A 14,223-nucleotide genomic window follows, 5' to 3' on the forward strand; every position below is an offset into this window, starting at 1 on the left:
ATATAGTGGCTCATGCTTCAGTCTTCCCTAAAATCTCTCAAACAAGCAGTAGCTGGCCTCAGTATGCCCCATACTTCTTGATAAGTGGCCCCAGGCCTGACACTAGTGGCTGCCCACCTTGGTTCACAGCTTTGTCTCTCCTGGGCACCTCGAAGCCCAACACAAGTAGCAGCCATCTGCAGATATCTCTGTAGCTCGTGCCAGGTGGCCCCAGGCAGGGCACAGGCAATGGCTGACTTTGCACCTCCCAAGAGGCCCCAGAGCCAGTGCAGCTGGTGGTCAATTTCAGACCATGCCAGATTACAACCCTACCACCTCCATGAGCAACACACTCAAGAGGAAGACTCGGTGAGCACCAAAGCTCCATTGAAGCAAGTCCTGCTTCATAAGGTCGGCTCCTGCACAGCAACTCTTCCACTGTAGTTGCAGCTGGTTCTTACAGCTGATTTGCCTGGAGACCAACCCCTGCCAGACATGCCAACAACAATCATGGCTCAACTACAACAGGAGAGTGCACACAGCCCACACAGGGACGCACTTGGAGTGCCCAGCTCAAGTAACTGGGGACGCTGAGCCACTGGGCCCTACAGGAAACCTACTACACAAGTCCACTCTACCAAGTCCAGGAGACATAGCAGCTCTACCTATGCATAAAGACAAACACAGGGAAGCAGCCAAATTTCAGAGACAAAGAAACATGTTGCAAATGGAAGAACAAAAGAAATCTCCAGAAAAAGAACTAAATGAAATGGAAGCAAGCAAACGACCAGATACAGAGTTCAAAACAATGGTTATAAGGATGCTCAAGGACCTTTGTGAGAACTTCAAGAAACTTAGGGAGAACTTCAAGGCACTTAGGGAAGACATCAACAACATAAAAAAGAAGCAGTCAGAAATGAAGGATACACTAGCTGAAATGAAGAATAATTTACAAGGAATCAACAGTAAAGTAGAGGACACTGAGAATCAAATTGGCAATTTGGAATATGAGGAAGCAAAAAGCACCCAATCAGAACAGAAAACGAAGAAAGAATCCAAAAATATTAAGGTAGTGTAAGGAGCCTCTGGGACAATTTCAAACATACAAACATTTGCATCATGGGGATGCCAGAAGGAGAAGAGAGGGAACAAGAAATTGAAAACCAATTTGAAAAAATAGAGAATTTCTATTTCCTGGTGAAAGAAATATACATACAAATCCAGGAAGTTCAGAGATTAATTCAAAGAGGCCCACACCAAAACATCATCATAATTAAAGTGCTAAAGGTTAAAGACAAAGAGAGAATCTTAAAAGCAGCAAGAGAAAAGCAGTTAGTTACCTACAAGAGAGCACCCATAAGACTGTCAGCTGATTTCTCAACAGAAACTTTGCAGGCTAGAAGGCAGTGGCAATAAATATTCAAAGTGATGAAAAACAAGGGCCTACAACCAAGATTACTCTACCCAGCAAAGCTATCATTTAGACATAAAGGTCAGATAAAGAGCTTCCCAGGCAAGAAAAAACTAAAGGAGTTCATCACCAACAAACCAGTATTACATGAAATGTTAAAGGGTCTTCTAGAAAAAGGAGAAGGGGAAGGGGAAGGGAAAGGGGGAGGGGAAGGGGAAGGGGAAGAGGAAGAGGAAGAAGAAGAAGAAGAAGAAGAAGAAGAAGAAGAAGAAGAAGGCTTAAAATATGAACAATAGAATGGCAATAAATACTTATCCATCAACAATTGAATCTAAAAATCAAAATAAATGAACAAGCAGAACAGAAACAGACTTTTAGATACAGAGAATATTTTGATGGTTGCCAGATGGGAAGGGTGTTGGGGGCATGGGTGAAAAAGGTGAAGGGATTTAGAAGTACAATTTTTTTTCTTTTAACTAAAGATCATTTATTTGTTTTTCACTAAGACTTTATCTTAGGACATAATTAAACTGTGTTACCACCGCCTACCCCAACTTGAAGAAGGGTTACTACAGTGAATGTTATAAAGTAGATATGAACAGTTTTTAAACGATTGGAACCAACGTTGACTGACAAAGAAAAACTCCCTTCTAAATCATCATAATAAAGTTTAAGTTTAAAAAAGAGAGAAAAGCCCTGGCCGGTTTGGCTCAGCGGTTAGAGCATCCGCCTTGGTCCGGAGAGACCCAGGTTCGGTTCCCCTCTAAGGGCACGTACTTCGGTTGCAGTTTGTCCCCGGCCCTGGTTGGTCGTGCGGTGGCAGCCACTCGATGTGTCCCTTTCACATCGATGTTTCTCTCTCTCTGTCTCTTCCTCTCTCTCCCTCCCACTCTATCTGTACAAAAAATGGAAAAATGTCCTCGGGTGAGGATAAAAAAATAAAATAAAATAAAAAAAAGAGAGAAAAAGGGAGTGATGGAAACTCAGATTGAACAAGATCCTCACATTTCATCTAACACATTCAATCCTGGCTAGAATATACCAAAATGGAAACAGAATTACTATATTACAAAACTTCCACTACAGATAGCGGTACACACCTGTGTTCCAAGCACACCCCCAACCCCCAGTGCTTCCAACACAACTATTTCCCAGCCTATTGGGCCTGCCAATGAAAGAGCACATAGATCTTCTCTTTAATCCAATCTTTGTTATAAGGCTGGTATGTCTGGGTATCAGCTTGGTAAACAAGACAGCTGAGGTCTTCCAGATCATCAATAAAATCAAACAACTGGCTGATATCCTATGTAATAGAGGGACTGTTGGGATTCATTCTCTTCAGATGTTCTTCATACATTTTACCAACGCCTTCCATGCATTCATTCACTGATTCATAATCAGCATAAGTTCTGCCTTCTGGCCTCTTGGTCCGCTGTACCAGTAAAATGGTGTGAGACATTGCACCAAACTCTTTCACTGCAGCCGCGGCCAACACCACCGCCAAACACGAGCTTAGCCTCAAAGCGGCCAACAGCCAACCCCCACGAGAGGAGCCACCCTAGAAGTACAAATTAATAGTTATAATGTAGTCGTGGAGGTGTAAAGTACAGTATAGGGAATATAGTCAATAATATTCTTTTTTTTTTTTTTAATCCTCACCCGAGGACACTTCTTCCATATTTTGTTCAGATAGAGTGGGAGGGAGAGAGAGAGAGAAACATCAACGTGAAAGAGACACATCAAGTGGTTGTCACCTGCACAACCCAACCAGGGCCGGGGACAAACTGCAACAGAGGTACGTGCCCTCAGCGGGAACCGAACCCGGGTCTCTCTGGACCGCAGGCTGAAGCTCCAACAGCTGAGCCAAACCGGCCAGGGCAATATTCTTATAACTATGTATGGTGTCAGATGGGTATAAGATTTTTCAGGATAATCACTTAATATGTTTTATACTGTCTAATCACTGGGATGTACACCTAAAACTAATATAACAGTAATTTTAAAATAAAAAAAGTATTAAATAAAACCTTTGAAAGAAACTAAATGTGCAGCTATCATACAACTAAGTACCAAATTTCTGGGTATTTATCCCAGAGAAATGCAAAGAATGTTTGCAAAAATATACTTGTGTGTGAACGTTTACAGCAACTTATACATAATAACCCCAAACTAGATAACCCAAATGTCCTTCAACAGATGAATAGTTAAACAAACTGTGATAATCCATACCATGGAATACTACTTAGCAATAAAAAGAAGAAACCATTGGTATACACAAGAACTTGGATGAATCTCCAGGGAATTATGCTGAGTGTAAAAAAGGCCAATTCCAAGTTGTTGAATATTATATTATTTTATTGAAATGGCATAATTATAGCCCTGGCCAGTTTGGCTTAGCAGTTAGAGTGTCGGCCCACAGACCAATGAGTCGCGGGTTTGATTCTGGTCAAGGGCACATACATCAGTTGCGGTTTGTTCTTGGTCCTGGTTGGGGTCATGCGGGAGGCAACCAGTCAATGTGTCTCTCTCACGTTGATTTTTCTCTCTCTCTCTCTCTCTCTCTCTCTCTCTCTCTCTCTCTCTCTCTCTCTCTCCTTCTCTCTCCCTCCCTTCCACTCTATCTTAAGATAAATAGAAAAATATCCTCAGGTGAGGATTTTTTTTTAAATGCCATAATTATAGAAATGGATTACAGATTAGTGGTTGCCAGAGGTTAAAGAGGGGGTGGTATCAGGAGAGAAAGGGGTATATCTATAAAAGGTAACTTAAGGAATCTTTGTTTTCACAGAAATGATGGAAATGTTTTAAATCTTGACTATATCAATGTCGATGTCCTGATTGTGATATTGTACTATATACAGTTTGGTAAGATATTACCATTGGGAGGAAACAAAGTAAAGGGTGTTTCTAACAAATACATGTGAATCTATAACCATTTCAAAATAAAAACTTAAACAGTTAAAAAACATGTGGTACACATGTACAATGGAATATTACTTGGCCATAAAAAAGAATAAAATGTTACCATTTGTGACAGCATGGATGGACCTAGAGAGCATATGACAAGTAAAATAAGTCAGTCATGGAAAGACAAATACCGTATGATTTTACTTATATGCAGAATTTAAAGAACAATGTAAACAAATACAAAACAGAAACAGGCTCATAGAGACAGAACAGCTTGATGGTTGCCAGGGGAGAGGGGGGTTGGGGGACTAGGTGAAAAAGGTTAAAGGATTAAGAAGTACAAATTGGGCCCTGGCAGGTTTGGCTCAGCAGTTAGAGTGTTGGCCTGTGGTCCAGGGAGACCCGGGTTTGGTTCCCACTAAGGGCATGTACCTCGGTTGCAGTTTGTCCCCGGCCCTGGTTGGCTCATACAGGTGGCAGCCACTCGATGTGTCCTTTCACACCAATGCTTCTCTTTCTCTTCCTCTCTCTCTCTCCCACTCTATCTGAACAAAAGATGGAAAAATGTCCTTGAGTGAGGATAAAAATTAAAAAGAAGAAGAAGAAGAAGTACAAATTTGTAGCTGCAAAATAATCATGGGGATGTAAAACATAACATAGGGAATATAGTCAATAATATTGTAATAACTATGTACAGTGGCAGGTGGGTACTGGACATATCAGGAAGAACACTTTGTAAAGTATATGGTTGTCTAACCATTATGCTATACAACAGAAACTAATACAAAATAATATTGACTGTAAACTGTACTTGAAAAATAAAAAAATTTATAAACCAGTTACCTAAAAAAAAAAAAAGAAAGAAAGAAAGAGTGGAGACAAGAAGGCAGTGTCATGTCATGTACAGAGTGCTGGGTAGGGGGATTTCTACCAAGAATTCTAGAATTCAGTTCACCATGGTAACAGATCATGACAACACTTTCTTCTCCCCAGCTTTGGGTGTCCCTTCAGGTCTTCTGCTCTAAGATGTGCTGAGGGGAAGGGCATGGAGAGGTCTCTGACCTGACACTATGAGGGACAAAAGAGATGCCAATTTTGAAAATACAAGTACTGAACAACTGAAACTGGAGTTATTGGAAGGACTCCATAAGAAAGACTTAGTACAACTTTCAATAATTGAACTAAGACACAAGTTTGCAGAACTGGAAGCCAAATTCACTACTGACAATAAAGGCAGTGAATGGAAAACCTATTATGAGTTACAACTTGACATGAATGATCAACTGAAAAAGAAAATAGTTACTCTGAAAGAGAAATTGAAAAAACTCCATGAAGATCCTTCACATAGACTATCTACTATTCATGTCTATGAGCGAATGCCAGTGAAATCCTTAGTTACATTACTTGAAAAGGTAGACAAGGAAAACAGGCATCTTAAATATCAAGTGAAATACTATTCAGTTAAACTAAAAGAATCAAAAGCTTACCAAAAGATCAAGGATGAATGCCAAATATACCCAGCTAAACTATCTCAGGTCTCTCGCTTACACTGAATTTCTAGAAGGCAACACGTAGATTAACTTTATTGCTGCTTTTAAGATTCTCTTTGTCTTTAACCTTTTGCATTTTGATGATGATGTGTCTTTGGGACTCTCTGTGCTACCTGGACTTGGATATCTGTTTCCTTCACCAAGTTAGGGAAGTTTTCTGTCATGAGTTTTTCAAATAGGTTTTCAATTTCTTACTCTCTCTCTTCTCCTTCTGGCACCCCCATGATGTGAATGTTGGAAGTTGTCTCAGATGCTCCTTATTCTATCCTCACTTTTTTTCTTTTTTCTTTTTGCTGTTCTGATTGGGTGTTTTTCACTCCCTTATATTCCGAATCAATGGTTTGCTTCTTGGCTTTGCCTACTCTACTATCGATTCCCTGTAAATTATTCTTTATTTCAGTTAGTGCATCCTTCATTTCTGACTGGTCTTTATTTATGCTCTTGAGGTCCTCACTAAGTTCCTTGACATTCTCACAAAGTTCCTTGAAATTCTTACTAAGTTCATTGAGCATCCTTATAACCAGTGTTTTGAACTCTGTATCTAATTGATTGCTTATCTCTATTTTGTTTAGTTCTTTACCTGGAGTTTTGTTCTGTTCTTTCATTTGGGACGTTTCTTTGTCTCATTGTGGCTACCTCCCTGTGTTTGTTTCTATGCATTAGGTAGAGTTGTAGGTCTCCTAGGCTTGGTAGAGTGGTCTATTGTAGTAGGTGTCCTGTAGGGTCCAGTGGCACAGCCACCCAGGTCACCCCAGGTGGGCCCATGAGGTGCACTCCTCGTTTGAACTGTACACCCTTCTGTTGTAATTGAGTCTTGATTTCTGTTGGCATGTCAATGGGAGGGATTTACTCAGGCTGATCAGCTCCAAGGATTGGCTGTACCTACAGACCACAAACCTGACTAGCTTGGAGGATCCGCTGTGCAGGGGCCACCATACAGAGCAAGACTTACCTCAGCAGGGCTCTGGTACCCACTGAGTCTACTCCTTGAGTGTGTCACTTGTGGAGGTGGTCGGTTGATGGTGCTTCAATATGGTCTGAAGCTGTCCATTGGGTATACTGGCTCTGGAGCAAGGTCAGCCACTGCCTGTGTTTTACCCGGGACCACCAGGCATAAGCTACAAAGTGATCTGCAGATGGCTGCTTCTTGTGCTGGGCTTGGCGGTACCCCGGCAAAGCCAAGCTATGAACCAAGGCTGACTGCTTCTAGTGCCAGGCCTGGGTCCACTTAGAGAGAGGTATGGGGCTCACTGTGCCCAGATATTGCTTGTTTAAGAGAATTTAGGAAAATCTGAAGCAGTAGCCAAGACAGACCATTCTTATGGTAAAGCCACAGGAAACAGCTTGGGTGGGCCTGGAAGTTGGGTGTGGCAGGACCTCAGGGAATCACCAGGACAGGGCAAACAGTGTGAGTGGGATTGCTGGAGTCCCAGATATGACACCCATCTACTGGCTCGTGGGGGAAGGGATCACTAAAGGAACAATGGCCTCCGCCAGCATATTTGTCATGGAGAAAGCTGCCTCTCCAGCCCTCACCCCAATACCAAACAATTCAGTTCTTCCCCTTATGTCTCTGATGTCTTTCAAGCTGCCTCCCCCACACTGGAGCCTGCAGGGAGCAGGTCTGAGTAAGTCAGTGTGCGGGCCTTTTAAGAGAAGCTGCCTGCCCTGCCCTGCCCTGCCCTGGCCAGTTTGGCTCAGCAGTTGGAGGGTCAGCCTGTGGATCAAAGAGTCGCGGGTTCAGTTCCAGTCAATGGCATGTGCCTTGGTTGTGGTTCATTCCCTGGGCCTGTTTGGGGTCCCACGGGAGGCAACCAGTTGATGTGTTGTCTCTTTTGCATCCCCTCCCCTTTCTCTCCCTCCTTCTTACTCTATCTGAAGACAAACAGAAAAATATCCTTGGGTGAGGATTTTTTTTTTTTTTAAAAAAGGAGGAGCTGTCTGGAGCTCCAGCAGCCTCGGCCTCAATTCCTGCTGGTTTTTACAGCCAGAAGTGATGGGGATTCTTTTCCTGGCACTAGAACACTGAGCTGGGGGGCCTGGTGTGGGACAGGGACCCCTCACCCCTCAGAGAGGACCTTCACAGCTGAGGGGGTCCCTCCTAATTTTTATCTGCCACACGTAGGTATGGGACCAGCCTGTCCGTACTTTAGCCCCTCCTACCAGTCACGATGTGGCTTCTTCTTTAATTTTTTTTTTTTTTATCCTCATCCGAAAACATTCTTCCATTTTTTGTTCAGACAGAGTGGGAGGGAGAAAGAGGAAGAAAGAGAGAGAGAGAGATACATCAGTGTGAAAGGGACACATCCAGTGGCTGCCTCCTGCATGACCCAACCAGGTCCAGGAACAAACTGCAACTGAGGTACGTGCCCTTCGAAGGAACCAAACCCAGGCCTCTCTGGACCACAGGTCAGTGCTCTAACCACTGAGCAAAACTGGCCAGGGCTTCTTCTTTAATTTTGTAGTTGTAGGACTTCCATTCAGCTCGAATTCAGGCGGTTATGAATGATGGTTGTTCTGTAATTTAGTTGTAATTTTGATGTGGTTGTGGGAGGAGGCAAGTACTGTGTTTACCTACACTGCAATCTTGACAGGAAGTCCAGATCAAGGATATTTACTAAACATTTCTTTATTTAGTTCTTTATAATAGAGAGAAAGTTTTACCTAGTTTTAAGCTCTGAAGATAATTTATCATGAGATGTTTTATAAGAAAATGAAGTTATTTATTGCAATAATAAAAACAAAAATGATGTTTGGGATCTTTTCTTGTTTAAAACTAAAATATGTATTAATATCAGTATTTTTTAAGTTCAGAATTTCTCAAGCAAAAATCAGAGAGAGAGAGAACATCAACGTGAGAGAGAAACATCAATTAGTTGCCTCCCATGTGCACCCAACCAGGGATTGAACCCACAATCTGAGTATGTGCCCTGACCAAAATCAAACTTGCCACCTTTTGGTGTACAGAATGATGTTCCAACCAATTGAGCCAGACCGGCCAGGGTTTTAATATTCTTGAAATTTTAAAATGTCTAAATAGCCCAGTCGGTGTGGCTCAGTGGTTGAGCTTTGACCCATGTACCAAGAGATTGCCAGTTCAATTCCCAGTCAGGGCACATGCCCAGGTTGTGGGCCCAATCCCCAGTGGGGGGCATGCAGGAGGCCAATCGATGTTCTCTCTCATCGATGTTTCTATCTCTCTCCCTCTCCCTTCCTCTCTCTCTAAAAATCAATCAAGAAAAAAATTTTAATGTCTAAATATATTACAAAATATCAAGAAATACCATTTATAAAAACAAATGTTGCTATAATAAAAAAGAGATAAAAAAAGAGTGCTAGCAAGGATATGGAGAAATTGAAACCCTCATATCCTATTGGTGGGGATGTAAAATGGCGCAGCTACTTTGGAAAACAGTCAGTTCCTCAAGAAGTTAAACATAGAGTTATCATATGACCCAGAAATTCTACTCATATACATAGCCAAGAGAAGTGAAACCCTATGTCTACATAAAAACTTGCACACAGCCCTGGCCGGTTTGGCTCAGCGGTTAGAGCATCCGCCTCGGTCCGGAGAGACCCGGGTTTGGTTCCTGCTAAGGGCATGTACCTCGGTTGCAGTTTGTCCCCGGCCCTTGTTTGTCGTGTGGGTGGCAGCCACTTGATGTGTCCCTTTCACATTGATGTTTCTCTCTCTCTCTCTCTTCCTCTCTCTCCCTCCCACTCTATCTGAACAAAAAATAAATAAAAATTAATTAATTAATTAAGTACTGATATATGCTACAACATAGATGAACTTTGAAAATAATATCTTAACTTTTTTTTTTTATCCTCACCCGAGGATATTTTTCCATTTTTTGTTCAGATAGAGTGGGAGGGAGAGAGAGGAAGGGAGAGAGAGTGAGAAACATCGACGTGAAGGGACACATCAAGTGGCTGCCACCCGCACGACCAACCAGGGCCGGGGACAAACTGCAACCGAAGTACATGCCCTTAGCGGGAACCGAACCCGGGTCTCTCCGGACCGCAGGCCGACGCTCTAACCGCTGAGCCAAACTGGCCAAGGCTGAAAATAATATCTTAAGTAAAAGAAGCCTGTCACAAAATATCACATATTGCATAATGCCATTTATATAAAATGTCTAGAACAGGCAAATCTATAGAGACAGAAAATAAATTAGTAATTGCCTGAAGCTGGCAGGGCCAGGGGGAACGTTGGGTGATAGGGAGTGACTGCAAAAGGGTACAGGGCTTCTTTTTGGGATGATGAAAATCTTCTAAAATTTATTGTAATGATGATTGCGCAACTCTGTGAATATATTAAAAACCATTGAACTGTACATTTCAAATGGATTAATCATACATTAAATAATTTATATGTTAATAATGCTCTTATTTTGTTTTAAAAATCTATACCTACCAAAATAACCCTTAAAAAATGAAGGCCTCACACAAAAAAAGGCATACCTGGGAAAAAAATAAGCCTTAGAGAACTAATTGCAATCAGACTTGCTTTATGAGAAATAAAAGGATGTTTGTTAGGGTGAATAGAAATTGTAACTCAAACACCAGTAAAGGTAATTACATAGGAAAACATAAAATATAATATAAACATATTTTTCTTTTATTCTCAAAACTTCTTTATCAGATATCTGCATAAAGCAATAATTATTAAAGTATCATTAGTTTTAGGGGCAGATGGGCTGCCAGAAGAGCCCCTCACCCCCCCCAAAATATATCATTAGGTTTAGAATATATAAAGATATATTGTCCATGATGATAAGAGAACAAAGGAGGAGAGGAGAAAGGAAGCTAGCTATATTAGAACAGTTTTTGTATACTACCAGAAATAAATTAGCATTAGTGTGAAGTATGTTGTTTTAAGATGTATATTTTAATATCCAGAGCAACCACTAAGAAAATAATTCAACAGAGTAAATAAAGAGAATTAAAATGACACACTAGAAAATATCTATTTAAGGCAAAAGTAAGCAGTAAAGAAGAAATAGAGGAGAAAAAATACATGTGGCATACATATACAAAATAGCTGTAAGTATGTAATTACATTAATAGTATAACAAATAATTATATTAAATGTAAATTAAATAAGCACTACAATAAAAAATAAAAGATTATCAGGCTAGATTAAAAAACAGAATCTAACTATATGCTGTCTGAAATATGTATACTTTGGATCCAAGACACAAATAGTTTGAAATGATATGCTATACAAACAGTAACCATAAGAAAGCTGGAGTGGTTCTCCCAAGGCACAAATTTTCTATTGCTGTGTAACAAATTACTACAAATTTGGTAGCTTAAAACAATACCCATTCACTAGCTCACAGTTCTGTAGGTCACAAGATCAAGGCAGATTCTCTGACTAAGGTCTCAGAAAGCCAAAATCAAGATGTTGGCCAGGCTGCCTTCTTGATCTGAAAACTCTAAGGAAGACCTGCTTCCAAAAATAATAATAATAATCTGCTTCCAAGATTGTTGTAAAGTGTGTTAGAAATATATTCTCATCAAGGTGGCAGATCTGGCAGTTATGTTGTTGAGGATATGAACTGATATGCATATGTAAAAAGTAGTGGAATTTATGTGTAATTAAAGTGAAGGAGTTGTGGTGGTCATGGTTGGAGACGCAAGGCAGGAGATTGTGGTGGAAATGAGGAGGAGAATAGTAGAAGAAGGCACTGGGGAGTGAGTGTTCCTCTCTCCAAGGGTTTGAGGAGTTGACTGATAAGAGGCAAGTGTCTCCTTTGGAGAGCAGTCATCTCCATTAATTTTTAGAATGACAGAGATGATAGTAACCAGATTTCCCTTTAGGCATGGGAATGTAGGAGTGTACGTTTTAGCAGAGATCAAGGAGTATACCAGGATCATGGGATAACCAGATAGTAAACTCAGGAAACATAATAGGATTCCTAATCCCAAAGGTAGAAAAGCAGAAATGTCCTGTGTCCAATTTTATGCCTTAGGAGAGGCATTTGGGTGGAGGTCCATCACAGGGAATGAAGTCATTTCCAATGATGAGGTCTTAGGTTGGGGGATGTCCTCTGAGGCAATGTCATCTCCAGCAGCAAGCTCCTGGGTCATGACAATGTCACCTAGGATGTGGGACTTGGGGTATCCTTTTTAAGGGGATACCCACTCAAGTTGATATGGGTCTTAGCATTTGCAATGGCTTACTTGGAGGGTTGGGCCTCTGGACTAAACCAATGTACACATCCAGACCAGTGGTAATAAGACCATAGTTGCCAGAATAGTGTGAAGTTGCACTTGACAAGTTTCAGAGTTTTGGTGGCAGTTTAGGTTCAAATGAATCATACATCAGGAAGCAAGAGAAGAGCAACAGGTTACCTACAAAGGCTCTCAGCTGACTTCTCCACAGAAACACTACAGGTCAGAAGGGAATGGCATGAAGTGATCAAGGTCATAAAAAACAAGGATCTGAATCCAAGACAACTCTATCCAGCAAGGCTATCATTCAAAATAGAAGGTGAAATAAAGAGCTTCCCAGACAAATAGGTCATATATCAGATGAGTAACTGCCTGGCTTATGTGACAAACTACACTTAACAGGTTCTAGGAAAATATGCACCCTCAATCTGGCCTCCAGCCCTTATGGGACAAGGTCAAAATTTTATAAAGATAAGGTGTGGGATAAGATAGACACTCACTTAGGAGTTTATTTAGACTGAAATTTTTAAAGGGATTTAGGAGACCATTATGTCTCTTAGTTAAATGGGTTATTTAGGACCTATTAAGGACATGAAAGTTCTATTGAGTGTTTTCCCCAAGAGCCCACCATTATGTATTTTGAAACGTACACCTTGGTTACTATTAATAATACTTATAGCTCCAAAGGTAATGAGTGTCCTGGCAAGACCTTATATTGTGACCTTAATATATAGAAAGACATGTATGATTTTGTATTTTGAGTATCTGTGAGGCAAGAGATTCCCACAGTTCTTTAACCTGAAAGAGACCATTTTCAGGTAATGCCCACCAGTTTATAACAAATGTAAAAACGGTACCATCTGTTGGCTAGAGCATCCAGTGTTAAGATGACTGCATGAAAGTTGGCCAGGTGTGTTAATTTTTTGGGTGCCCTCCTCGGTTAGGGATATCCTGGCTAAGGGATGGAAGGCAGCAACATTCCACTTAGCTTAGTTAATCCCAGGAAGTTTCCTAGGCAGTCAAGGGTCTGGAGGAGGGATGGCTTCCTCTAGCACCATGGCATCCAGCAAAAGACTGAAGCCACCCTTCCTGCAAGAAGAATATGTCAGAGTGCCCAGGTTTGGTTGCATCCTGTTGTAAGAAGGACTTTGCAACCATGCCAAGTTTGTGTGGTCCTGTTTCCATGACTCAAAGCATAATGGGCAGCTGAATATTAACAGTCACAGACTCGGGGTATGTGAGAGCCTCTATTCTTAGGAAAGCTCAGTAGGTTGCTAGTCGTTTTTTATTTTAATGGTGTATAGCCTGAAGCTGAGACAGGTAGTTTTTTGCATCAGAAGTTCTTGGGCAACATACGACCAGCAGAAGTGGTCCAGAGACTCTGGAAGGTAATTTTATTTGTGGGTAAAATTTGTAAGTGAAGGATATGTTGTCTTTAGAACTCAAGAGCTAAAATATGTTGGATTTGTGTGTCCTTAATGAGTGTTTAATCAATCTCCTTGGAGGAGAATGTTATCCATGTACTGTCATACCTGTGCTCCTGGAGGAAGGTGGATGGAATTAATATCTTGTCTGTAAAGATTGTGTATGATGGCAGCCTGCTGAGGTTTCCCACTGGTACCTGGAGAAGTTATGCTATCTCCCTTCAGAGCTAAAGGCAAATTGCTGCTGAGAAGCTGTGAAAATAGATGCTGAACAGAAAATGATAGCCAAATCTATAAGAACAAAATATTTACCAGTTTCTGACAGAACAGAATTCATAATTTTGATAATACTGGCTATCTGGTATGGGGGACCACAGCATAAAAGTAGTAGTGATCCATCATGAGGAGAGGAGCACACACACACACACACACACATTTCACACACACACATTTTCTTCTCTCTCTCTCTTTCTCTCGCAATTTAAGAACAGGCAGAATCGGGTTATCAAATCAAGAAGTAATGGGAATAATCATCCTTTTATTAAATAAGTTTTATATAATAAGTTTTAATCCTCAATCTCCCTGTTTTAACTCATAGTGAGTCAGGTTAACTATTTTGACTAGGGGTCCATGGGGTCCCATTTCATTAAGCCAATTTCTAAGTGTCAAAGACTTACCTTAATTTTAATTTATTATTTATGTGCTAGACCATCTATGTCTAATATGGAATATTTTAGGATAATAGGTATTGTGACTTTGGAAAGACTACAGT

The 14,223-nt window shown here is 40.9% G+C and overlaps 2 protein-coding genes across 2 annotated transcripts in view; both read left to right on the top strand.

Moving 5' to 3' along the window:
* Window positions 1-5,367: 5,367 nt before the first annotated feature.
* Window positions 5,368-5,877, top strand: CCDC169 (coiled-coil domain containing 169). Its single transcript, XM_036271791.1, is given in 1 exon segment — window positions 5,368-5,877. A coding segment is annotated over 1 exon segment (510 nt).
* Window positions 5,878-13,083: 7,206 nt separating this feature from the next.
* The window catches only part of UTP14A (UTP14A small subunit processome component), a 31,867-nt gene continuing 30,727 nt past the window's right edge, over window positions 13,084-14,223 (top strand). The window contains exon 1 of the mRNA XM_036270071.1: window positions 13,084-13,145. Coding sequence (XP_036125964.1) covers window positions 13,084-13,145 — 62 coding nt within the window. The remainder of the gene's footprint in view (window positions 13,146-14,223) is intronic.

Source organism: Molossus molossus, unplaced genomic scaffold (assembly GCF_014108415.1).
Source record: "Molossus molossus isolate mMolMol1 unplaced genomic scaffold, mMolMol1.p scaffold_m16_p_2, whole genome shotgun sequence".
In the NCBI taxonomy this organism is placed as follows: domain Eukaryota; kingdom Metazoa; phylum Chordata; class Mammalia; order Chiroptera; family Molossidae; genus Molossus; species Molossus molossus.